Raw genomic sequence first — 26,280 nt, 5'->3', positions numbered from 1 at the left:
TGCCGGCCCGTCACACTCCGCGCACCTTATTATGGAGAGATTACACGTGTGTAATCGCTGTACGCTAAACTATGTTACTTATTTAACTTGGCTAAATAATCATTACTTAATGTATCGTCACTGGACCACGCGACGTAATTTTTTAGATGTCAATGATAGGTACGGGTTCAACGCATTAGCTGGGCTATAAGTCTATAACAGCGAAAATCGAAGTTCGTAAATTGTGGGCATTTTTCTCTGTCACTCTAATTACGCCTCTATTGGAGTAAAGGAGAAACATCCCCGCAATTTGCGAATTTTAGTTTTCGCGGTAGCCCCTCTGTACTTGCAGTGAGTGTAGGTGCATCGTGTACTTAGAGTCAAGGGGCTGTCCATAAATTACGTCATCTATTTTTGATCCCCCCCCCTAAAATCATCCAAAAATCATGCTTCGAATTACCCCGTTTCCTCCTACGCTACGTCTTGCTTACCATCATCCGATGTCCAGACCCCCCCCTAATTTGAAATGACATAATTTATGAATAGCCCACAAGTGTAAAAATATGGGTGTCCACATCTTACCCAAAAATATGTCCCATAGCTCTTATGTCAGTGAATTAAGAACTATGGGACATATTTTTGAGTAAGTTGTATACCTACACTTATATTTTTACACTTGACTTGACTCGACCTATGCTCCCGCCTTCTACGAAATAATAATTTTGACTAAATACAGGACCGCAGGTTGATCCGCTCCGGGGCCCCGGGCCATGATTCCTTTTGGCCCTAGGGTATACACGCCCTGCTGAAACCATAAATAAAACCACGATGTATCACAGCAGCACTCATTTACTCGATTGCACACCACGCATTCACACGACAATAACTTATTAACGACTAAACTGTTATTATAAAAAGTGACATGAAAGTTGCCGAAGCAAAACATTGATTAAAAAATTTATATAATTCAGATAAGCGGCGGTAGCATGGTCGCGTTTTTATCGCCTGTCGTATCATGCGTCACCTTACAAAACGACAGGTGATAAAAACGCGACGAAAACATTAGGTACCGCTTATAAATGTTTTCATCTCATTCTAAGTAGGTACAGTCCACAAATGAAGAACTTTTCGGCATCTGTTGAACACATATCGTTCGTCACACTTTACGTTCGTACGTAGGTATATAACTTCTACGGGAAAATTTGGTAGAATACCTATCTAGTTCATGACACTTTTCATAATAGAACGATAGTACAATTATATGACCTGTAAAGGAACTGTCGAACTCAGAAGCTGAAAATTTCAGTAACCAGTTGCAGAGAAAATGAAAACTTATAAAAACAATATTAAGGGTTACCTTTCTCTGGAGTTACTGTACATTGTCGTCAATAAATTGTAGAAAAAGGTTGGCCATAAATAAGGGATTACGCTTTAAACTAAAAGCTTGGTATTGGAGTGTTGTTTAAGTCATTATAATCATTAACAATCAAAACTTAAATTTTCAGCTACTTTGTTCGACTTCTAAAATTCGCTGTGTCGATTCGTATATTTCACTTCTAAATTATTGACAGCTCAAATAGATTCTACCTGGGAAGAAATACAAATGACACAGATACCCTAAGGCACTAGAATTTTACAAAACTACATCCCTTTCTAGTCTCCGTTTACAAAAAAAGGATGGATGCTATCTATAAATACTATAGTGCAAAAGGGTTGTTTTTGTCTTTCACTTTATATCTTTACACATATATTATTATATAAATTAACAGACTATTATTTACACTCAGACTACTCACAACAATACTTTCATTATTTTAAATTAATTAAATATTATAAAAAATAAATCATTTTTGGTTGAATATTTGGTTAGTCAAAGGTTATTTCAACCATGCGGTATTGAAGAATTTAATATGAGAATGAAATGAACAACACATTCTATGTGTGTTATATGTATTTGATTTTATTTTACTATATTTTTGGAACATTTAGAAACATGCGTTTGAAATATACCCGATATTTGGCTCGATAGGATCGCATTTATGGGCGAGTCAACTTTTTTACAGGCAGTTTTGAGTGTCTCTAGCGTTTTAAAATCTCAATAATCTAATATTGTTTTGGTATTCGAACGTTGGCACTTGAATTCTGATCAGCGTCTCATTGCATGTCATCTACAAATAGAATTCGTAATTTTCATGGACGTTTTCAAATAATAAATTAATAAAAAGAGTCCATTCGATACATTAAAATGACTACAAATCGGTTTAACGAGCTTGCATCGTGGCCTGGGTAGTTGCACTTGTAACACTCGTCACGTCTGCTTGTTTCGTCGTCATGGTGGTAACGCCGGTGGTCTCCGTGGACTCTGAACTCTCTGCTGACGTCGTTTCAGTCTTGTCTGAACGCGACTGGAATCCTGCGAACCCGGTGTTCCCGTGGACCGTCACCGTGTGGTGCGGCGTGCTCGTCACGTCGTTGCCCGCCATCGACGGGCTGTACGATGTGTACGACCCGACGTCAGACACGTAGCTGTAATGGAACGGCTCGCTCAGCTGGCTTATGTACGTAGGCTGGTTCTGATTATACACCGGCACATCGACCGGATACGACGGTTTATTATTCACCGGGTAAGGCCGCGGCACGTACACGGGCACCTTTTTCTCCACTTCGACCTTCTGAGGCACTATAACTTTATAAGGTACCGGCACCTTTTTTTCGACTTCCACGGGATAAGGAACTCTCTTCTCCACCGGCACGGCGACCGGCACTTTAACCGGGTATGGTTGCGGGACCGGCACTTTGACCGGCACGTGCTTCACTACCTCAACTGGTTCCCTCACTTTTACTTCCACTGGGTAGGGTACTCGGGTTTCGACGGGGTACGGTTGAGGCACGAGCACTCTCACCGCCACTGGGTACGGCACTCTCTTTTCGACAGTCACGTTTACCGGGTAGGGATGGTAGACTGGCACCGGTACCTGTACTGCGTAGGGCACCCTTTTTTCTACTACCGGTCCGGGTACGGGTTGTGGGACCTTTACTTCCACTTGTTTTATCACTTGATGATATACCGGATACGGTTTCGGAACGTACTCCTTTTCGATCACTTTGTATGGAACCGGATGGGGCACTTGCACTTGAACCGGGTACGGGACTCTCTTCTCCACTTGCACCGGATACGGCACGGGCTTCTCCACGATTTTGATCTTTTCTACGGCTACGGGCACTTTCTTCTCTACTGTGACTGGGTAAGGTTTGGGCACTTCGACTTTATACGGGACCTTGATGGGTTTTTCGACGGTTTTGATGTATCTGTGGTGGTGATGGTGATGGTGGTGCTTGATCCTCGTGATGACGCGCGGCTGGTGGCTGGCGTCAGGGTGGAGGTCCCCCAGAGCGTACGAGGCGTGCGGCTGCACGCCGGGCTTGGGGCTGTAACCAGGAAAGAATTGCATGTTCAGTGGCCGCTTCCGCTTGCGGAAAAATACCATCTTTTTCCTCCCGTTAACCAGTCCGTGACCCTGCGCCGGTACCGGAACAAGCCCGAAGGGTTGAAGGTAAACTGTGCGCTTATTGGTCTCATCAGGTCTGATCTCATTGATATCGGGGTTTTCTTCGGGACTTGTGAATTCGACGTCGCCGGTATCGGATCGTCTGAAGGATATCAATCTTGGCGTGGGCCGGCGCTTATTGGTATTAGGGTGTTTGGGTCTGTTGTTAGGGTAATGCGAAGGTATAATGGGCACCCAATCGTTAGGTTCGATTCTGGTGTGGTTAGTGTCGTAGGCAGCGGTGGTGGTAGTGTGATGGTTGGGCACCCTGGTGAACCGGCGGTAGCCGCGCGTGATTGTGAGCGGGGCGCTCGTCGTCGTCGAATGTGCCGTTCTGTTTGTGGTGATGTATCGAAAGCGGTAGTGAGTCGCGGATGCAATCTCTAGGTCTGTGCTGTTAGTGCTTGTGCTGTTCAAATTCTCCTTTTTTGCTGTGAAGTTGCCTGCAATGCCTGTTGGTTTGGTGTGGATGTAGATCTTTTTCTCGTAGTTTTTGGGCCAGATTCTTTTGTTTCTCAAAGGTTTCTGGGTGGTCGTTGTGGTCGTGGTTGTGGTGGTAGATGTCGTGGTGTTTCGCTCGTAGCCCTTCGGTGGTCTGACTTCGTCGGCGCGTATGCCGTTGATGGTTTCGATAGGTACACTGAACTTGGGAGGTTGTAGCGGAACGCGAACGGGTCTGCCGGTGGAGGCGGCGAAAACGAGAGGTTGGCGAGTGGAATGCTTGGGATAGTGGTAGTTTCTGTGGAGAGGAATGACTCTGTACAAGGAGTTGGTGTGTCTGATGTTCAAGGGTTTTGGGTAGACATGTCGCGAGGGCGGAGCGTTTGGCCGGATGGGATGGAATGATCCACGCAGCGGCGGTTCCAGGAAGTTTTGTTTATTTTTATCCGGTGCCGGATGAGGCGGTTTGCTAGGCGGCCGCTGCTCGAGCTGCGTCTGGTTAGCCGGTTGTTTGATTGGTTGTTTGAGGGGTTCTACGTACTTGGGGCCGTCGATTATAGTGACCGCTCGGTTCTTGGCCTCGTCGGCGATCTGGTCTGCCGTGATGATGTCATCGTCTTGTGCCGTCGCGCCACCTTGATTGACGACGATCACTAACGCTATGATCAGGAATGCCGTCTGAAAAGGAAACGTATCTGTGTTAGTTGGTCTGAGATAGATAAGCTTTATTCAGGCATGTTAAGTATGTCGGTGTAAAATTCAACAAACATCAATCGAATTTTGCATATGTGGAATTGTATTTCATCAAACAGTCCCACACTTTTAGAAAACATTTCATTTTCCAATATGTACGTCACCAACGTCACAACCCGTTAGAATCTCATGACCTGGAGGCCTAGCCAAGATGACAATCGTCGATAGAAAAGGCCAAGCGAAACAATCGTATAAAAAATATAAATAAAGTCTATTTTTTTATTCGGTAGACTAAAATGACAGTTCATAGTATGAACATCATGTGTCATTTCATACTATGAAATTTCATTTTAGTCTACCGAATAAATAGTTATTTGTACAACAAGAGATCAAAGTTTGATATTTCTTCGAGTGCTTATTTTGAGTCCCGTGCAAGCGAAAGATTCTATACTAGATTCACGAGCGTAGCGAGTGAATCTGATTTAGAATCTTGAGCGTAGTAAGGGACTCATAAGCGCACGAGATGTAAATAACTTTGATCTCGTGTAGTTCACAAAACTTTTCACCTCAGCAGTGAGAACATATTAGAGAACCCGAAAAATGTATTCCTTCTTCATCACTTACCTCTATTCACTCATGTTTTCTTAAGATATACCAACAATTAACAAGGGTACTTTGCTACTTAAAAACAGTGAGCAAAATCGCATTTTGCTCATTTTGTCCCACTCAGTGAGCAAAATGCGATTTTGCTCACTGTTTTTAAGTAGCAAAGTGGGTACATTGCTACTTAAAAACAAGGCTGCTGAACAAGGGTTTGTTCGAGCTGCTGAGGTGAAAAAAATAGAGTTAGTCTCGTGACTTTTCGTAGAATCTGTTATCTCGATACATATTTTGTTTTCGTTTGGCGATGTACCTAAGATTGTCGTCTAGGCCTATTGATTAAAACTACAGTTTGATCAACAGGTCATAAAATTAAATTGAATTGTTAAGAAATAATCCACATTTTTTATCAGATTCATAGTATTCATAGATCTCGAGAGTTATTGACTCGTATATCTTAAAAAGCGACTAATAACTCCATTCAATTGCTACTTGTCACGTTAATTATGTTTACACACAATCAATCTTAAAAAGTGTAACATAACGCCTTATGAATGTTTCATGCTTGGTTTTTAGCCTGGGTTTAATACTCGTACATGCGTTCACGCACCTTCCGTGCGGGTGTGCCGTCGGGAATTATAGGTGTTTCATTATTTTTTTTATCTTTATTTAAAGAGCTTGGTCACTTTTGTGACAATGTCGCTCTGTACGTATACAAAAATTTAACTTTATCTGTTCATATGTCCAAAAAGAAATGGTGGCCGTCATTTTTTTCAACAATTATTAACAAGTATATAAAAGATTCGGTTTGGGCCGAAACTAAGTCAAAACCGAACCTTAAATTCGGTTTCGGCGAAATAGAAACAAGAGTTTCGGTCGGACTCTAATTATTACCATATCATAGCTTTGTATTGTTTGAAAATTGAAACTACATCTAGAAAGAATAGCTTTATTTGCCAAGATACGATTTACGGATAGGTTGACTACCACTTGGCGGCACCCTGACCATAGATACTTTGAAATACTAATACTTGAAAGTATATAGTATATATGTATCTGTAAAAGCTACAAGTATGCCAAGTTGTGTCTTTTCCATAAGCGAAGAATCCGTACATGTCTGAATATTCCATATTTTTCCGGAGCACTCACATTCATAATATTAATAATATATGACACCACACTACTATACATGTTTATGTTAATGTCACTACTGACTGTAATACGTATGCTTGTTTACACCGTCTAGTGACTCGTATAAAAAAATGTTTGTTATTATAATTGTATAACCCGGTTGAATATCTATTGTTAAAATATATTCCAATTGTGTTCAGACTGGTGTTATGAAAGCAAACATAACATAAGATTGAAATCTCAATCCAAAATTCTCGATGGTAAAGAATACAAATAAATAAACATATTAAGGGTCCATTATTCTTGTGTTATGGGTACTAAAGACTGATAATAATAGATAGATATAAATAAATACTTAAATACATTAGCATAAATAAATAACATCCTTAAGAGAAGAGGCTAGGCGCGGCCGCTTTTCCATACAAACGTAGTCCCCATTTTCCTCTCTGGATATTGACATTATGGAAATAGTATTTTATGCAACCGTTGTTTAAGAGAGGTCAAAAAAGGCGAGTGGCGTGAGTAATAATTTGAGGCGAAGACGAATTACAGAATTTTATGTATTTTAGTCATAGCTATGCCCGACCGTTTGATTTTTTCGTTTTTTTATTATTATTATAAAACTTAAGAGCGAAAAACATGTTTCATACAAATTTATAAATGCTCCTAACTCTTGTAGTAATGAAAAAAGCGGCCAAGTGCGAGTCGGACTCGCCCATGAAGGGTTCCGTATTTAGGCGATTTATGACGTATAAAAAAAAAACTACTTACTAGATCTCGTTCAAACCAATTTTCGGTGGAAGTTTACATGGTAATGTACATCATATATTTTTTTTAGTTTTATCATTCTCTTATTTTAGAAGTTACGGGGGGGGGACACACATTTTACCACTTTGGAAGTGTCTCTCGCGCAAACTATTCAGTTTAGAAAAAAATGATATTAGAAACCTCAATATCATTTTTGAAGACCTATCCATAGATACCCCACACGTATGGGTTTGATGAAAAAAATTTTTTTGAGTTTCAGTTCGAAGTATGGGGAACCCCAAAAATTTATTGTTTTTTTTCTATTTTTGTGTGAAAATCTTAATGCGGTTCACAGAATACATCTACTTACCAAGTTTCAACAGTATAGTTCTTATAGTTTCGGAGAAAAGTGGCTGTGACATACGGACGGACAGACAGACGGACAGACGGACAGACGGACAGACAGACAGACATGACGAATCTATAAGGGTTCCGTTTTTTGCCATTTGGCTACGGAACCCTAAAAATCGAAAATAATAGGACATTGCGGATCAATGTACCTACGAAATTTTTCGCGTTTACTACTTTAATCGACCTCTCGGATATTATGGATGTCCGGCTCGAAGGACCAACCAAGGAAGAAGGAAGGATCAATTATTTCACTTTATAGGTATTCAGATCAAAAGTTAATTATGTTTTGGAGAATGTTTCTCCCTCTTGCTACGTGGATGCAAGTGCGTCCCCTCCGCTCCCAGGCCGTGAGTTTGGTTTGCGGATGGTATAACCCAATATCATGAATGTACATTAGTTATGGTTATCCGGCTCGAAGGACCAATAGCAAAATCAATTATTTAACTTTATACTGAGGTCAAAAGTTATCTTTTGGAGAATTTTTCTCCCTCTTGCTACGTGGATGCAAGTGCGTCCCCTCCGCTCCCAGCTGGGAGTTTGGTTTGGGTATAACCCAAAATATCTCAGATGCACATTTTCGTTATACTTATTAAGTGAACGGTTTTATCATTAGGGGCATATATCAGAGCGTCCAGGGGCCTGATAGTCCAGAGGGCATATCAAGATAGCAATTATTCGTCATTAGGCCAATCGAAGATAAGTAACGTGTGGGGGTTAAAAATGGGTCACGCAGTATGGTTATGTTCCATTGTTCGCCAATTTTCAAGTAGCTGAAATAGCCGCCTGGTGTCACAAATGTTCAATAAGTTTTGATATAAGATGCTATCGCAGTTTACGCTGTTGCCTTTTCTGTGGGCATTACAAATGTTAACGGTTACATATATTTATTAGGATAAAGTCCCAAAATTAGGCTAAGCCCGTTTATTTTATTATGACCACAAGAAAGACAAAACCTTAACCCACACTTAAAAAAGTTTTTGACCCAATTTCCTGTCCTTTTCTGCGTCGATAAGTACCTAACACATTATTTTTCTATCGGAGCGATTATTTCCGAAAATGTTATCTTTATCAAAAAGCGGCCAAGTGCGAGTCGGACTCGCCCATGAAGGGTTCCGTATTTAGGCGATTTATGACGTATTAAAAAAAAACTACTTGCTAGATCTCGTTCAAACCAATTTTCGGTGGAAGTTTACATGGTAATGTACATCATATATTTTTTTTAGTTTTATCATTATCTTATTTTAGAAGTTAGGGGGGGGGGGGACACACATTTTACCACTTTGGAAGTGTCTCTCGCGCAAACTATTCAGTTTAGAAAAAAATGATATTAGGAACCTCAATATCATTTTTGAAGACCTATCCATAGATACCCCACACGTATGGGTTTGATGAAAAAAAAATTTTTGAGTTTCAGTTCGAAGTATGGGGAACCCCAAAAATTAATTGTTTTTTTTCTATTTTTGTGTGAAAATCTTAATGCGGTTCACAGAATACATCTACTTACCAAGTTTCAACAGTATAGTTCTTATAGTTTCGGAGAAAAGTGGCTGTGACATACGGACGGACAGACAGACGGACAGACAGACGGACAGACAGACAGACATGACGAATCTATAAGGGTTCCGTTTTTTGCCATTTGGCTACGGAACCCTAAAAATGGTCTATGAAGACCATTATTCGTTTTAAAAGATCTATCCAACGATGGCCACATCATTGGGTAAAATTCGAGTCTTTGTCAACACTATGATGAACCTCTATTTAAGAGATTTTCACACTTCACTATTTACACACACAATTAATCGTCCTTTGTTTTTAAACAAATCTCAATCAACCACCAGCTGTGGTCACCAAAATAACTAACGAAAACATCCTTATGTTCACAGCACAACACTTTCACTCCACGTTTTCCCGCCGTTTTTTTTTCCGTAGTGATGTACCTACCGATAAGTGTTGCATTGTGCAGCACCCGGCCGGTCGCAGTGTTGCACGATACGTAATGATGGGCGCGAGGAAGCGCCACTCACTTATATAGCGTCGGTGATGGGTGGCTGAGTTTCGGGACGTGAACTTTCTCTGCTACCCACGATTCTTTCATCCCTGGAATAATTATTGTCAAAGTATTGTAGTCTACATTTAAAAAATAGTGTTACATTTCAAGCATATGTGCTGCAGATACGGCAGTTAGACTGAAGACATTAGTCCAATTGGTATCCACGAGATGTCGTAGAGGTCGAAGGTAAAGCAAACTAAGAGGGGCAAGCATACGAGTATACCCCCCTATATACATTATTGCTGATTATCGCAGTGTCCAAAAAACGAGTGAAGAGAATATTTCAAAATCTGAAATGTGTAAGTGTACTTTACCCCAACATATGCTATCAACTAGGTAATCATAATAATATGTAATCATCAAAATTGTCACGGCAGGTGTCCGCTAGTCTCCTCCCATATCCCATTATCCAGTCCATCCAACCTTAGACCCCATCGCAGCACAAACGCGTGCTGCACTGCAATAGTCTTTAGTTGCACCTGCATGGCGGAGACCATCTATCTCCGGATGTAGGCATCATATTGTGCGCTCGGGGATGGTATCCGCCACGTGTCCCTTGCTTTTAGATTAAATTGTCTTAAAGTTAAGGGCCTCTGCGTTGTTGGCTTCGGCCCCACGCATGCCTCCCAAACGTCCGGGACCCCATCATGGTCCCGAGATATGGAAAAGACAGACAATAATCATAATAATCGTAATCGTTTATACAGTATCAACTTTATTGCTAGGTACTAAATAAGTATCGTCAGGAATTATTAAGATGTAAAAAATGTAATAGGTACCTACTGTTTCGCGTGCTTGCGTATTCAGCTATACTTACTAGTTGTAAAACCAATGCTTACCTAATATAATGTACCTAGTTATTAAAGACATAATAACATTAATAACACATATGCTTGCCCAATATAGTTATTATTATTGCACAATTTTATATACTTTCCCTTGTTATAACACCAAATAAGTTCTCAGGGATATAGCATAGACTTTTTGCAGCTATTCAGAAGCATGTTTCGTGTGCGACTTGTGCGAGCAGGCCCGGATCTAGGGTAGAGCGAGTGGAGCGGCCGCTCTAGGCGCCGGATGGCAAGGGGGGCGCTAAAATAGCAAATGAGAAAAAAAGTTTTAAAAGACGCGAGTGTGGCGGGGGCCCAAAATACGCTTGAAAACTTCAACGAAGGGCGCCAAAACCCGATTTCGCTCTACCCTGATCAAGGGCTCGGGTCGGCACTGTGTGCGAGGGTATATGACCAGCGACAGCATTGCGATTGTATCGCGCCCTTTTTGCGACTGCATCGCTACTGAATCGCTGCCGAAAGGTAATGAAAGTCGCCGTGTGCTACCTCCCTCATTCCCTTAGGCGGGATTTACATTACGAAATTAGTGTCATGCATGTTGAAATCAATTTCACGAAAGTAGTTTCGATATATGCGAAAGTAATTTCGTGAAATTCACAGTATCGCAGTAACGTGACCATCAGCATCGAAGCTACAAGTCCGCAGGGCGCAGCGCAGGCAATCTCGCGACTTAGTTTTTACGTCGCATTTACACTATGAAATTAGTTGCATGACACTATAATAATTATATAAACACCAATTTAAACTTTCACGATTTTTACACATTATTAAACTGTACAACGGGACTTAATCGCGTATCTAAGTTAGAAACGCGCGGTTAGAAGATGCTGATGTCAACTTAAGCCAGTCTTCTCCGAGACCACGGGAACAACGCCGTCCTCGAAACGTCGGAGGTAAATCTTAAAACTTAGATACGCGATTAAGTCCCGTTGCACAATTTAATAATACTATTTATAAAGATCCCCGAAATTTGTGAAATTCGGTTTCCGCGGTAGCCCCTCTGGTTCTCCTGCGGATCTCACCGCAGGATACGTTGGATCAGTTGGATGAGGTCAGCTTAACATGTGACCGGCCGTTGTGCAGTTTATTGAGAGAGGCTTTGTCCAGCAGTGGACGTCTTTCGGCTGATTTGATGATGATGAGTTGTAGGCTATAGGTATAATAAATTATCCAGAACATTGGTATAACCAATTAAATATGAAATTATTAATTACAGTTAAAATGCATATATTATACTTAAGGTTCTTAATTGAGCTTCTTCATTGTAATTACCGATTTACTTAACTCAAATACGCTATTAACTATTATATACTCACGGGATTACGAATGCATTAATTAATTCATAAACACGTAATGTTAAACTATAAACATATAATATAACAAAAAATTAGATTGGCCTACATATTATGTACAACCACGGCAATTACGATTTATAAAACTGTCTAAATTAAAGTGCACATCAAATAATGCTCATGCTTTCCACGTTTTTCCTATTTCCGCTGTTCCGCGCTGTTCCGTTACGCAACCATGTAAATATCGCACGCACGCATTTATTCAGGCGATTGATTCAGCCATGTTCTACTGCAACGGAAAGTGAAAAACATTAGTGATCTATGTTCTTCAATATCACTCCGTAGGTAAATAAGTTAGGTACCTATCACTGGAAAGCATAACTTAAATATACCTACACCTACTGTCTAACTGGAGGTGGAATGGGCATACGAGGGTAGGCTGAAATATTCACGGCCTAAGCTAGAAAAAAAATTATGCCACTTTTTTCCCTGCCTCTTTGGCAGTTTAAATATTGCCGCCATTACAATGATTAATATAGATGGTCAAGCAAATCTTGTCAGTAGAAAAAGGCGCGAAATTCAAATTTTCTATGGGACGATAACCCTTCGCGCCTACATTTTTCCAATTTGCCGCCTTTTTCTACCACCATCTATAATTAACATTTACTTTATTAATACTCTCTTTCTTTTTTAGGGTTCCGTAGCCAAATGGCAAAAAACGGAACCCTTATAGATTCGTCATGTCTGTCTGTCTGTCCGTCCGTATGTCACAGCCACTTTTCTCCGAAACTATAAGAACTATACTGTTGAAACTTGGTAAGTAGATGTATTCTGTGAACCGCATTAAGATTTTCACACAAAAATAGAAAAAAAACAATAAATTTTTGGGGTTCCCCATACTTCGAACGGAAACTCAAAAATTTTTTTTTCATCAAACCCATACGTGTGGGGTATCTATGGATAGGTCTTCAAAAATGATATTGTGGTTTCTAATATCATTTTTTTCTAAACTGAATAGTTTGCGCGAGAGACACTTCCAAAGTGGTAAAATGTGTCCCCCCCCCCGTAACTTCTAAAATAAGAGAATGATAAAACTAAAAAAAATATATGATGTACATTACCATGTAAACTTCCACCGAAAATTGGTTTGAACGAGATCTAGTAAGTAGTTTTTTTTTTATACGTCATAAATCGCCTAAATACGGAACCCTTCATGGGCGAGTCCGACTCGCACTTGGCCGCTTTTTTTTTCTAAGGCCTCGAACTTTTCAGCCGCCCTTCGTATGTCGAGAGAAAAACAGGAAATGTTGAGCCAAACCCTAACAGACTCGTAGGTATCTAAGATGCTGCAAACTGCGTCAGAAAGATCTCTATCAAGATGGGAGGACAAATTTTTAAGGTCCATTGGGACAGTAAATTGAAATAGGTCATTCAAAGATTATCGTTAGTTAATGGGGGACCGCAATTTTAACGGTCAATTTTTTATTTAGCTTTGGCAGTTTATCGAAACTTTCTATTCTTTGATCTTACCCACAAGCGCGATGCAGCTAGGGCTAATCTATGTGGGAAATCAGTCACACAGCAATTTTTATCATAGATTACTTGCAGATTAAAGATAATTAAAGATAGAGATACAAAAGTTTTTTTACAAGTAAGTAGTTATAATTGGAGTTTAAGTTTTAACTACATATACCTATGCAGCCCATGTAAATACTTAAGTACCTAATACAAACACGTTTGTCTTCAAATATTGTAAAAAAAAAAACAATTAAAACTAATGAATAAAATAAATTTGTTTATTGTTGTGTATTTGACATTGTAAAAAGTTTATAAGGCAGAGGGAATATATTTCCCACATGATTTTGAACTGTGTTTCAAAGTGATAGGGTCCAATTTTGCATAATTTCTGACACCCTTCAGAGACAGTAGAGTTAGACCAAGAAAAGCCTGCAACGATTTTGATAGCGAAGTGTTATTTTAAACGTCAAACTTCTATGATATTATCACAGACTTGTAATTGTCGCTCGCGCTTGACAGACAGCTGAAGTGTGCGAAAGGGAAGCCCTCGCGTATATGAACATCGCATGAGTGCGAAAGAGTCAGACTACAAATGAGAAAACGTGACCATTTTGGAGTTTGACAACGGCCGCGGACGGCCAAGAGCGTATCACCGTAATTTTCAATTTGAAAAATATACACAATTTCGGAAGAAAACTATTTGATTAAGTAATACAATGAAGATAGTGTCTTGTAGTGTACCGGATTTCAGTGTCACGGGGCCAAATAAACCTAGCAAATACTCATTTCAGAGGAATTATGATATTCCGAGCGAAATTTTCTTGACGATATTTTGTCAAATTAACAGCATAAAAAGTGTAAGAAGCCGGTTTATACAGTTAATTATAAGTTTTTCTTCCTTTGTGTGCTAATATTTTATCATATTACTCAATAATTTAACATATTTTGTGTAAAAACATAAACTGTTACTTTACGCTAGGGCTTGACAAAATGTTCAGATGACAGTATCGATAACTTGTCGGTATATTAATAGCTATGTAATAATTTCTTCACATCATTAAGATATTAACCTTTATAACCGACTTCAAATAATAACGATTGTTATACCTTTTTGAAGGTGCACATGTTTATCAGTAAATTTAAACTTCACTTTCCAACACAGTAAGGGTCTCCCCAAACTTATCGACGCGGAATCGGCAATGCCAATAGAAATGAAACTTTATGTCCACGCAATAAGAGCGAAAAAGACGCCGACGCGTCGGCCGTCGACGGCCGAACCGAACCTTACCTGTTTATGCTGTTTACTATCGGCTTTCGCCGAATCCGCGTCGATAAGTTTGGGGAGACCCTTAGACTAAGATAAGTCTGTAACGATTTTGATAGCACACGGAGTTCAAGTGTTATTTATACGTCATAATGTCGTAAATTTTAACGTTTGAAAAAAAACCGGCCAAGTGCGAGTCGGACTCGCGTTTCAAGGGTTCCGTACATTAAGACCGACTCACGCTTGGCCACATTTCTGATAGATTTTCCTGTCATCTATAGGTAAAGAACTATTTTGTGTATTTTTTTCAAAATTTTAGACCTAGTAGTTTCGAAGATAAGGGGGGGGGGGGGGAATGGTCATTATTTGCCTATTTTCTTGAATAACTGCGAAACTATTAATCCTAAAATTATAAAAAATATATATTTGAGATTCTTACAATGAGCTCTTTCATCTGATATGTAACACGATATAGTTTGAAAAAACTTTATTTTTAAATTTTCTCATTTACCTCCCAAAAATGGCGTCCATATTTAAAATTCATTTGTTTACGTTACACGTCCATCTTTGGGTCATAAACTTACATATGTGTGCTATATTCAACTTAATGGGTCCAGTAGTTTCTGAGAAAATAGGCTGTAATAGACGGACGGACAGACAGATAGACAGACGCACGAGTGATCCTATTAGGGTTCCGTTTTTTACTTTTGAGGTACGGAACCCTAAAAACGGTAATTTACAAACAAACAAACAAATTTACAAACTTATAACTAGGTAAATATAAAAATTAAGGGTAGGTATATAATTATATGCTATTAGGCCATAGGTACCCGGCTAAATGTACCTAGTATTATCATGCCGCGATCAGAAAGGGATTAGAAATAACAGATTTCCATACACTTACGTCAAAATCAATATGGATTGACAGCTATCTCAATCCCTTTCTAATCGCGATTCAGTAATACGCTGCTGGCGTTTCCTCTTTGCACCGCTAGCGAAATACGCTGGATAATACGTTTAAAATAACACATTTGAAAAAGTTGTCGATAAAGCAACCAAACACCGACAGATTATTAATATGTTGTAACATGACATCACTATTTTTGATCTCACATAGACAATTTACGCACACACTTGCATTTCATTTTTGGTCGCACTTTTGAAGATTGACAGTTGTTCTTGTCTATTCTAATTCTATGGATATTATGACGTATAAATAACACTTCCACTGCATATGCTATCAAAATCGTCGCAGGCTTTTCTTGGTCTTCATAACTCTATAAATGTCCAAACAATATTTTTCAATAGGGAATATTACGCTAAACTCTTAGTTATTTTAATTGTAGTTAGTTTAAGGCACAGTATATAGCTGGTCAACCAAATCTTGTCAGTAAAAAAAGGCGCGAAATTAAAATTTTCTATGGGACGATATTCCTTCGCGCCTACATTTTTCAAATTTGCCGTCTTTTTCTACTGTCAAGATCTGGTTGACCAAGTATATATAAGTTACTCTATTTACGAAAGGCGCTAGTGCTGCACTCTGGCGGCAGAGCATTGCAGTAATACTCCCTATTGGAACCAACCAATGGGTCATACAAAGTTGAAATAAAATAGAGCACTGGATCACACTGATTTAAACTTTCACGATTTTTACATATTATTAAATTGTACAACGGGACTTAATCGCGTACCTATCTAAGTTTTAAGAAAAACTCGCGCGGTTAGAAGATGCAGATGTCAACTTTAGCCAGTCTTCTCCGAGACCACGGGGACAACGCCGTCCTCGAAACGTTGGAGGTAAATCTTAAAACTTAGATACGCGATTAAGTCCAGTTGTACAATTTAATATTGATCACTGTATCTCCTTCAGCATGTTGAGCCTATACTTGTTGTCGGGGAACCTCATCTTGACAATCTGGCGGACCTCCTCGCAGGAGTAGCTCTGCGCGAGCTCTCTGTTGTTCTTCCACCCGTCTGCGGTCTCCAGTAGCTGCGCTTTGAGGAGTTGAGGCATTTTGGTGAACTTCGACCAAACGTTGATTTTCTTGTCAAGTTCTATCGGCTCCTGTAATGGAAACAACTTAGTCACACCTCGGACACTGGCGATCAAATGTATGAAACAAACGCGTTCCTACACACACAGTCTAAGCTCGTGTAGGTGAAAGCGCACCATGCTTGTGTGAGTGAGATAAGACATTGTAGGGTAACTGTGAGGTAACCGAGAGCGGGTGGGCGGCACTTTCAACGGGAGGCAGGAGCGTCCATACTGTACGCTAGTACTCTTTATTATACTGTGACTTAGTTAAACTTTCACGATTTAAACAAAACAATTATTACCAGTGGTAACTACTGGGATTTTTTCCCACCTTTTACCACTGGTAACTACTGGGAAAACTAATTCCCTTTTTGACGTTGACGTATGTAAGAGTGTCCCTATAAATATTTAGGTATTTATTTAGTTGAACTATGAGTTTCGTATCTAAAGCCTGACCAGTAATATATGATAATTGTCAAGAGGGCGCTGTTATTCTCATGTAAGGGTGACAATTCAGTGTAGTATGAAAAAATTAGTTCCAGTGAAATTCCGCAACATGGCGCGCGATCATATATTCCTGGTCAGGCTATAAAACAGAGCTTAAGCTAAACTGGAAGCTGGGATTAATCAGGTTTTCTCTAAAGATCCAATGGTGAACTTACCTCAAAAAGTGTAGTGATATCTTCAACCGAGTCCTGCAGCCTCACCGCCAGCATATAAACTAAGTCCTCCTGAACAGGCCTGCTGTCAGCGAAGATCCTCTGCAGAACGGACTGGCAGAACGCCTGTGCTAGAGTGCACATGGCCAACTCGTACATGCGAGTGGGCAGGATGTGGTGCCAGCTGCATTTGAGATCCTTCATCAGGATTATGGCGTTGTTGACTGCTGTGTCGAACTGCTCGTAGCTGGTTTTGGACCAGGGTGAGGGTTCTGGGAGGTTGAGACAAAAATTATTACAGGAGTTTATTGGTGTTATAGCCGTAACACATTATCGCACCGTTCAAGGTCACGGTGCGCCGCACCCACAAGTGAGAGCGAGAAAGAGACATCTGTTTCTCGCTCTCACTTATAGGTGCGGCGCACCAAGGCCGCGGTGAGGTAGCTTGTAAGATTTGGCTCACTAAATCAAATCTAGAGGGCTAATGCTAAAACTAAAAGTCGTAACACACTATCGCACCGCACCGCGGCCTTGGTGCGCCGCACCTATTAGTGTGTTACGACTTTTAGTTTTAGCATTAGCCCTATAGATTTGATTTAGTGAGCCAAATCTTACAAGCTAAATATAATACAACCGATTCATAGACAAAAAAAATTGAGAATTCAAAACATAACCCAGGAGTCACCAAATGGCGGACCGCGACCTGGATCCGGACCGCCAACCTATATTATTTTTTTCACTTATTTAATAAACTCAATTAGAAACGGACCGTGATGGTCATATTAATTTAAAAACCGGACTCCTGAAGAAACTAATTGGTGACCCCTGACATAATCCATGTAACTGTAGTGATATGGCTGTAATTAAAACTTGGGGTGTAGGAGGGGGTAGGCACGCTCAGGTTTGCGACGCTGAGCTACAGGTCTACTCACTCAAGTCCTTCATACACGTCCCCGTCGACCCTGGATCTGCCGCCGCGGATCAGGGTTGAACCCGCCCGGGGTTCACTGCTGGGTGGGTCGTACACCCCGGAAATGCTAGTGGTCGCGACGGGCGTCGCATTATTTACCAACAACCCCGGACCACTAGCAGCCAAGTATGAGGGCCATACCTGGTGTGTCAGTCCCAACCGCCGGGTAATCCTTTTCCCCTACCTTTGTTCCTGTCTAACATCCCGTGATCCAAATAGTCATTTCCCGTCTCTACTCCTATCTTAATCCATTCTCTCTCTTATCCCCCCCCCTCCCCTATCTTCCATCCTTTGTTCCACTACCCTACCCTATTACCTCTCCGCCAATCCAAGGTGTCATACGTACCGTGCCGATGGATGCGTGGCTGGTGGCGAGACCAGTCGTTAACGGCGTCTCTACGAAACCGGGACGAATCGTAGAAGTATTCTAGTCCTTCAGTCGGCAAGCGGGGCTCTGCCGTTCTGTGACCTCTTTTCCCTAGCTACTCGTGGGACGTTTATGGATAATTTAAAAGAAAAAGAAGAAGATAGTTTAGACGCCATTTCCTCGGCTCTGGAGTCGATCCTGGCCGATGATCGTGTCGGAGCGAAGGAGGCTGTAGAAGCCTCCAGTACGCCCGAGGTTTGCTCCCAGGGAGGGGAGAGTGAAGCTGTGGTCGATAGAGACGTCGTCGTCTCTGGCACGCCCGGCGACAGCTCCTCTGCCAAAGAGCCGCGTAAACACAAACGCTTGTCGGGTGCTGCTCGCAAGAGGTTCCGCAGGCTTATGGGCGACGGGGTAGCCAAAGAGCAAGCCCTGTCAATGGCCCGTAAGCCTAGGGCGGACATCCCTGTGGAGAAGCCGGCCACGGAGAAAGGCCCTGTAAAAAGGGTCCGCTCTGAGGACGATTCTCCACAGGGATCAGCGAAAAAGGCCCCGAAAATCCGCGCTGATACCTCAGGGGAGCTTCGGCATCCTAGCTTCCGGGAGGTAGCGGGGTCCTCACGAGTAGGGATCCGTAATTCGGACCCTATGAGTGAGGATCAAATGAAGTCGGTCCACCGGCACCTAAATCTCGCCATGGTTAAGCAATGGGCGAATGCGAAGGGCGGTGCACCGCAGTTTCTGGGCTTCATTCACAAGACAGGCTGGATACTTGTGACCTGTGTCAACCAGGTTAGCAGGGACTGGCTTGTGAAGGAAGTCCCGAACCTTAAGCCGTGGCCGGAGGCGAAACTCTCGGTCATCCCTGAGGGTGAATTGCCCAAACCAGCCACGGCTATCACCTTCATTCCGGAGTCCGAGGCGGCCTCTGTGGAGGAAGCCTTGGCGCTGTTCAGGGTCCAGAACTTTGGCCTGAACACAGAACTCTGGAAAGTTCTCGGGGAGAAGGCTGAGCAGGGTGGCAGGGTGGTCACTTTCGCTCTGGATGAGCCTTCTGCCGAGACCCTTAAGGCCAATGGTGGAGAAGTAGCCATTGGCTTTAAGAAGGTGCTGTTCCGGCTAAAAGGGGGGCCAAATGCTCCCCCAGCACAGCAGACGAAGCAGCAACCTCAGCCCCTCGCTGAACCTACTCCTGGGCCAAGTACCATGGTACCTGACAGCCGAAACCCTATACCCCAGGGCTCCCGTGGCCGTGGGGGCGGGCAACCGGCAGCCAGAGGCACAAGGGGCGCGACGAGGGGCATGGTACCCGGACGGGCCAGACCCACAACCTCAGCAACAGGAGGACCTCAAGGGACTCCTAGTGCGAGAGGCAGGGGAGGGCCACAACGGGTCACCAAAAGGGCCAAATAAAAGGCGTTGGCCCTATGGCACCCGCGAGGGTCCTGCAAGCGAACATCCATCATGCAGCAGCTGCCACGGCCATTGTTGAAAGCCGGCTTGCAGGACACGTCGACCTCGCATTACTTCAAGAACCTTGGGTGCGAAACTCAACCATACTAGGACTGAACTCGGTTGGTAAAGTTTTATACAATACTAACGGAATTAAGCCTAGGGCTTGCATTGCTTTTGGCAAGAACATTGACTTTCTACCTGTTCCAGAGTTATGCACAGACGACCTGGTAGCAGCGTATGTAAATCTCAAGGGATGGAGCGGGCAGAGGATTATACTTTGCTCGGCATACCTCCCTGGAGACAGGAATGACCCCTCTGCGGAACTCACAGCCGTGGCCGACTATGCCCGCAGACACAACGCAGAAATTCTGGTGGGATGCGACGCTAACGCCCACCACACCAACTGGGGAAGCACTGACATCAATGATAGGGGTGAGTTACTACATGACTTTCTTCTATTCAATAACTTCCAAATTCTAAACATAGGATGTACACCCACCTTTGTCACTAGGGTTAGGAAGGAGGTTTTAGACTTGACTTTTGCATCCTCAAATCTAGCCAGGCATATACAGAACTGGAGGGTAAGTGATGTGGAATCGCTGTCAGATCATAAGCACATCTGTTTTAATATATGTTTTTCTCTCAGTGTTCAAACGGTCACCTTCAGGGATCCCCGGAGGACGGACTGGGAGGGCTACAGGAGCAGCCTAGAACGTAATCTGGAATCCGCAGCGAAGGTGATAAAAACGAGGGAGAGTTTAGAACTTGCGGTAGAGGTGGTCTCAAATGGCATTGTAAGTGCCTTTGAAGAAAACTGTGCTCCCAAGGTCAAATCAACTAAACGTGTGGTCCCATGGTGGAACTCCAACCTCAGGAGGCTCAGGGCCAAAGCACGCAAGTTATTCAATAGGGCTAAGAGGACAGATGAGTGGGAGGTCTATCGGAAAGCCCTAAATGAATACAGTAAAGAGATTAGGAAAGCTAAGAGAGCGTCATGGAGGAGGTTCTGCGAGGACATTGAAAATACGCCTCAAGGAGCGAGACTTCACAGGATACTCTCCAAAGCTAGAAGTAATCAAGTGGGCCTTCTCAGGAGGCATGATGGCTCCTTCACTGCTAGTGAGACGGAGACTCTGGAGCTCTTAGCTGAAACTCACTTTCCAGGGGCAGGACAGTCACACGAGCCCCAGGTGGTCAGAGGCCTGCATAGGCCCTGCCCGGAGGACTGGAGGCAGGCTGCCCTCGTCATAAGACCCGGGATAGTGAGGTGGGCCATAAGCTCGTTTAAACCCTACAAGACGTGCGGCCTGGACGGAGTAAGCCCTGTGCTAATGCAGCGAGGAGCTGAAGTCCTAATCCCGCATTTGGTTAGAATCTTCAGAGCTAGCTATGCCTGGGGACATCTACCAGAACAGTGGAACAAGGTCAAGGTATTATTTATACCGAAGGCTGGGAGGAAGGATTACGCGTTAGCCAAGTCCTTCAGACCCATCAGCCTCTCCTCGTTCCTCCTTAAGACCTTGGAAAAGGTAATTGATAGGTACATCAGGGAGAGCTGTCTTCTGAGTAAACCCATACACGACAGCCAACATGCTTACCGTAGGGGCAGATCTACAGAGACTGCCTTGCTGGAGCTGGTTGACAGAGTGGAAAGGGCTTTGGAAGACAAGGAAATAGCCCTATCGGCCTTCTTAGATATTGAGGGCGCTTTTGATAATACACCCATTCGGACACTGGTGGAAGGGCTTAGGGCCAAAGAGGTGGACTCCACCACTATCCGCTGGGTGCAAAGCATGCTCTCAAGCAGAATGGTTAGGCTGGACTTGCTTAACACCACACTCGAAGTGGCCACTGTGAGAGGCTGCCCGCAGGGGGGTGTCTTATCTCCCCTGCTCTGGACTCTTGCGGTGGATGGACTTCTGCACAAGATGGCGGAGCTCCGAATCGACACACAGGGGTACGCTGACGACCTTGTTGTGACGGTGAGGGGCAACTGCCAAAGTACTTTATCAGACCTTATGCAGAGGGCTCTCAACACCATAAATACATGGTGTGGAGAGAATGAATTGTCTATCAACGCAGATAAGACAATTATAGTTCCATTCACGAACAAGCGGAAAATAGACAAACTCAAACCGCTTGTCATGAATGGTAAAAGTATTCCGTTCTCAACAGAGGTCAAATATCTGGGGGTAACACTGGACCAGAAACTGACCTGGAACAAGCATGTGGACGGAATTATACAAAAGGCTAGATCAGCCTTGGCAATATGCTGTCGTTTAGCAGGCAACCGATGGGGTCTAAAACCCAAAATTGCCTTATGGCTGTACACATCTATAGTGAGGCCGATAGTGTCTTACGCCTCTGTAGCATGGTACAGGAAAACGACGCAGAAGGTAACAGTGACGAAGCTTGGCAGACTGCAAAGAACTGCCTGTGTCATCGTCACTGGAGCCATGTCATCCTCCCCGACGGCAGCCCTAGAGGCCATACTAAATCTACCGCCCCTTCACCTGCATCTGGAGTTGGAGGCGAAATCTAGTATGCTTAGAATAGCGGGCGCGAGGAGAGGTAATTGGTTATCGAAAACTCTGAGACTGTTTAAGGAATCAGTGTATGATATCCCTGTTCTTGGGATGCCATCCGACACTATGGCACCCAAATTTTGTCCACTCAAACATTACTCAGTGGAACTCCCCAAAAGGGAGGACTGGTCAAACAGTCAAATTAAGTGGAAAGAAGGAAGCCTAAGGTGGTACACTGATGGCTCCAAATCCGGATCTGAAGTAGGCTGCGGAGTATACGGTGAAGCGCCTAGGAAAAGCATCAGCTTAAACCTAGGACGTTTTTGCTCTATATTCCAGGCGGAGGTATACGCCATCCTAGAATGTGCGTCAATAAATCTGCAAAGCAACTACGGTAATCACACAATCTATATCCATTCGGATAGCCAGGCGGCACTCTTAGCCCTAACCTCTGATGTCACCACATCGAGGCTGGTTGAGAACTGCAGGCAACTATTGAACAACCTTGGAGCCAGGAACAAAGTTGTTCTACGTTGGGTCCCAGGGCATGCGGGTATCGTAGGAAATGAAAAGGCCGACGAGCTCGCGCGAGCAGGGGCTAAAGGGATAAACTACAGTCCTGAGCCGTTTTGTGGTATCCCCAAAAGCCTAACGCGGCTCACCCTAAAGACCTACTGTCAATACACAACAATTCAACTCTGGAGGGAAACAACAGGTTTGAACCATTCCAAAGCGCTTATCAAGGCCTTCAGCAAAAAGGCGTCCTCGAACGCCTTAGCGCTGTCTAGGAACCAACTGCGCAACTTGGTAAGGGTGCTTACTGGGCACTGTTGCCTAAATAAGCACATGCACACCATGGGGAAACGTGACATGGGGCGGTGCAGACTCTGTATGGAGGCAGAGGAGACGCCCTTGCACATCCTCACAGAGTGCCCTTGCCTAATGCGTACTCGTGACTTAATCCTGGGCGGGCACATATTGCGCCCGGAGGAGGTAAAGTCTCTCGAGTTCAAAAAGATCCTGCAGCTATTTGAAGTTGCATGTTTGGATCGAGAGTTGTAGTAGGTGGCGATCACAATAGATCAGCGATGGTCGCAGTGATACATAGGCTTTGGAGCCTTATATAGCCCCTAACAAGAAGAAGAAGAAGAAGAATTAAAACTTACCACTAGGCTCAATGCTCTGAGTGATCACATTCTTCTGTTTCTGCAGATACAGGGATATCTTCTCCATGCCGAGCACCCTCAGGTCCTGGATGCAGACCAGCATGGTTGTGGTTAAGTGGTCGGCCAGCGGGCCGGGCAGGCTGGTGCGCCACGGGGGGCCTAGCAGCCCGTGAGCCAGGTAGAAGCAGTTGTTGAAGAATAGAGCTGATAATAAAAAGAAAAGGTGTAAATAAAAATGTTGTTTTTTTAGTTAGTCATCTTCTAAGAAATCTAAGACTATATTCAATATAAAGAACATATTGTCAGGTGACAAGCAAAACTCACTAATTACCACCACAAGTTCATAGCAATAGTGAACCAAATTAGTACTAGAAGAAGGTTGATTTTTGTTTAAATATTTTTTAGTGATTAGTGAGTTTTGCTTATCACCTGATGATAGTAAAAAACAGTGTATAATATAAGAAACTACTAAATAACAAGAACAGACCCAGATCGTTCCCATTTGTCCCCACTAAATCCTTAAGCATTGTGTAAAAATCCTTATAGAATTTAATTTTATTTAACTCACCTATGTCCAAAGGGCAGCACTCCAAATTAATCTTAAACTTCTTAGGCACAATGCTTTGATACATCCCTGTTATATCCTTGATGTATGAGACCAGCTGAGTGCTATATTTCTCTGGCAACTTAATACTCTCCTCCAAATGCTCTAAAATCATCCTCAAAATCCTTTTCACATTTTGTGATATTACACATTTAGGTAAGAACACTGGCTTATTCAAATCCCATGTGTTCTCAGTCTTTTCCGTTACTTCCAATATGGATTCATTTTCATTTACTACTTCTGTCCCCACCACCTCAGTTCCGTATGACAGGCTTTGGCTTAACAAACCCCGGACATCATTCAGTAGCTTGTCACACTTCTTGTTGTAGAGGACACATTCTGTATCATCTATATACTTGTTCAGCGGGGATTTTGACGCTTCTACAAATCTAGACTCTATTAAGAACTTGTTGAAGGCATCCAACTCCACTACAAGGTTGGTGTAGTTCTTGTAAGTACTGTTACAGGATGGCAAGTTGTTCCTGATGCAATCATCAATTATTTTACTAAAGAATTTTTGTCTAATGGAATTAGCAAATATTTCGATGAAGTTTTGGTCGCCTTCCAACTGAGAGCCCAGAGTAGACTGCAGGAACTCAAAGATGGCTGTTAGGTTAATGAATATTGTCTGATAGTTAGGTTTAGCCTTGTTAGCCAAATCTATTTTAATATTGAAGAAAACGGCACCTATGTGGTCTTCAGTAAATATCTCACAGTTATGTCTTATTACACTGTGTAACAACTGATCTATGAAGAAATGGGAAAACTGATCTAACTCGGCATTTAATCTTTTAGTTACATATAAAGTTCTGAGAACTTTCTGTAGCATAATAGGGTCACTCTGTTGCACAGACAATGAGTAAGTGAGGAAATTGAGACTTGAGACCTCTAACCATGAGAACAGATCTTCCCACTCCACACTCAACTGAGCAGTATACAATGACAATTGATTTTCAGCCTGCGCTATCAAGTTTAGCAGAGCCTTAGCCGCATCACCTTTAAAATTTAACAGCCGGATCTGATCTTGAAGCTTTTTAATAGCTAACATAGCTTCACAGTAATTGTACCTCCTAAATTCATGGTTGGCAACCTGTAAGACCCGCTTACCTTCAGCTGCGACACAAAATTCATTCAAAACGCCCATAGATTTGTCCAATTTTTCACAACGTTCATTAAACTCTTCGTCAGTAATGTGGAACTTTTCACGCAAAGATTTTAACTCTTCAGTGATGGTGGCGTAGTCATTGACGATGTTTCCCTTTCTGTTATTATAATTCAATTGCTCCAGGCTTTTCGTTGTAGTGTAGTTGAGGTAAGAGTCGATGAAATGTTGCTGCAATGTCCATGATAATATTTCAACACGTTCGATGAGGTCTTTGAGCCTCGGCGTTAATTCGTCGCTATATTTCTTAAAATCCTTCATTTTAGTAGAATCAACTTCTTGTAACACAGCACTTACTAAACTCATTTTGTTTAAGTTAATCTCGAAACACAGTAGTTCTTTTCTTTTGTATCGACAAACTTCGGTTAAGTGTTTTGATTTTTGAAATTCGAATGTGCTTTGACATTTGTGACGTGGTGACTGTTCGTTCATAATACATGCTTCAAAATAACAACGCAATCATGTTAATTTATTAGTCCATATCCTAATAATGCTGTTAATAATAGAATACTCGTATTACTCTAAAATTATACATGAACCGCATATAAATACAAAAAAATCATCAATCACTTTTTGACCCATCATGTTGATATTGCTTAAACATATTATTATGAAATATTTGAAACTATATTCCGAACGCTCCGAATTTGCGTTTTGTTTCTGCTATATTTAAAAACAAAAAAAAAAAAACACTGATTTAGACTTAACTCCAATTGTTAGTTTGCCAAAAAGAGGACTATTCTTTAAATTTTTCGGCCTTGTAACAAGTTTTCTCCTGGTACATCATTAATCGTTTAAAATATTGAACGTGTTTC

The 26,280-nt window shown here is 42.3% G+C and overlaps 1 protein-coding gene across 1 annotated transcript; it reads right to left on the bottom strand.

Moving 5' to 3' along the window:
- Positions 1 to 2,149: 2,149 nt before the first annotated feature.
- On the bottom strand, positions 2,150 to 25,893 carry LOC134654767 (uncharacterized). The gene is made up of 7 exons (XM_063510237.1): positions 24,268 to 25,893; positions 23,700 to 23,903; positions 17,223 to 17,491; positions 16,382 to 16,590; positions 13,274 to 13,301; positions 9,492 to 9,626; positions 2,150 to 4,646 (listed from the first exon to the last, which is right to left on the bottom strand). The coding sequence occupies exons 1-7, from the start codon at positions 25,769 to 25,771 to the stop codon at positions 2,241 to 2,243; spliced, it is 4,755 nt and encodes a 1,584-aa protein (XP_063366307.1). The 5' UTR covers positions 25,772 to 25,893; the 3' UTR covers positions 2,150 to 2,240.
- Positions 25,894 to 26,280: the final 387 nt, after the last annotated feature.

Source organism: Cydia amplana, chromosome 15 (genome assembly GCF_948474715.1).
Source record: "Cydia amplana chromosome 15, ilCydAmpl1.1, whole genome shotgun sequence".
Taxonomy (NCBI): Eukaryota; Metazoa; Arthropoda; class Insecta; order Lepidoptera; family Tortricidae; genus Cydia; species Cydia amplana.
The sequence above is the reverse complement of the archived record's forward strand: the minus strand, read 5'-3'. Positions and strand labels throughout refer to the sequence as shown.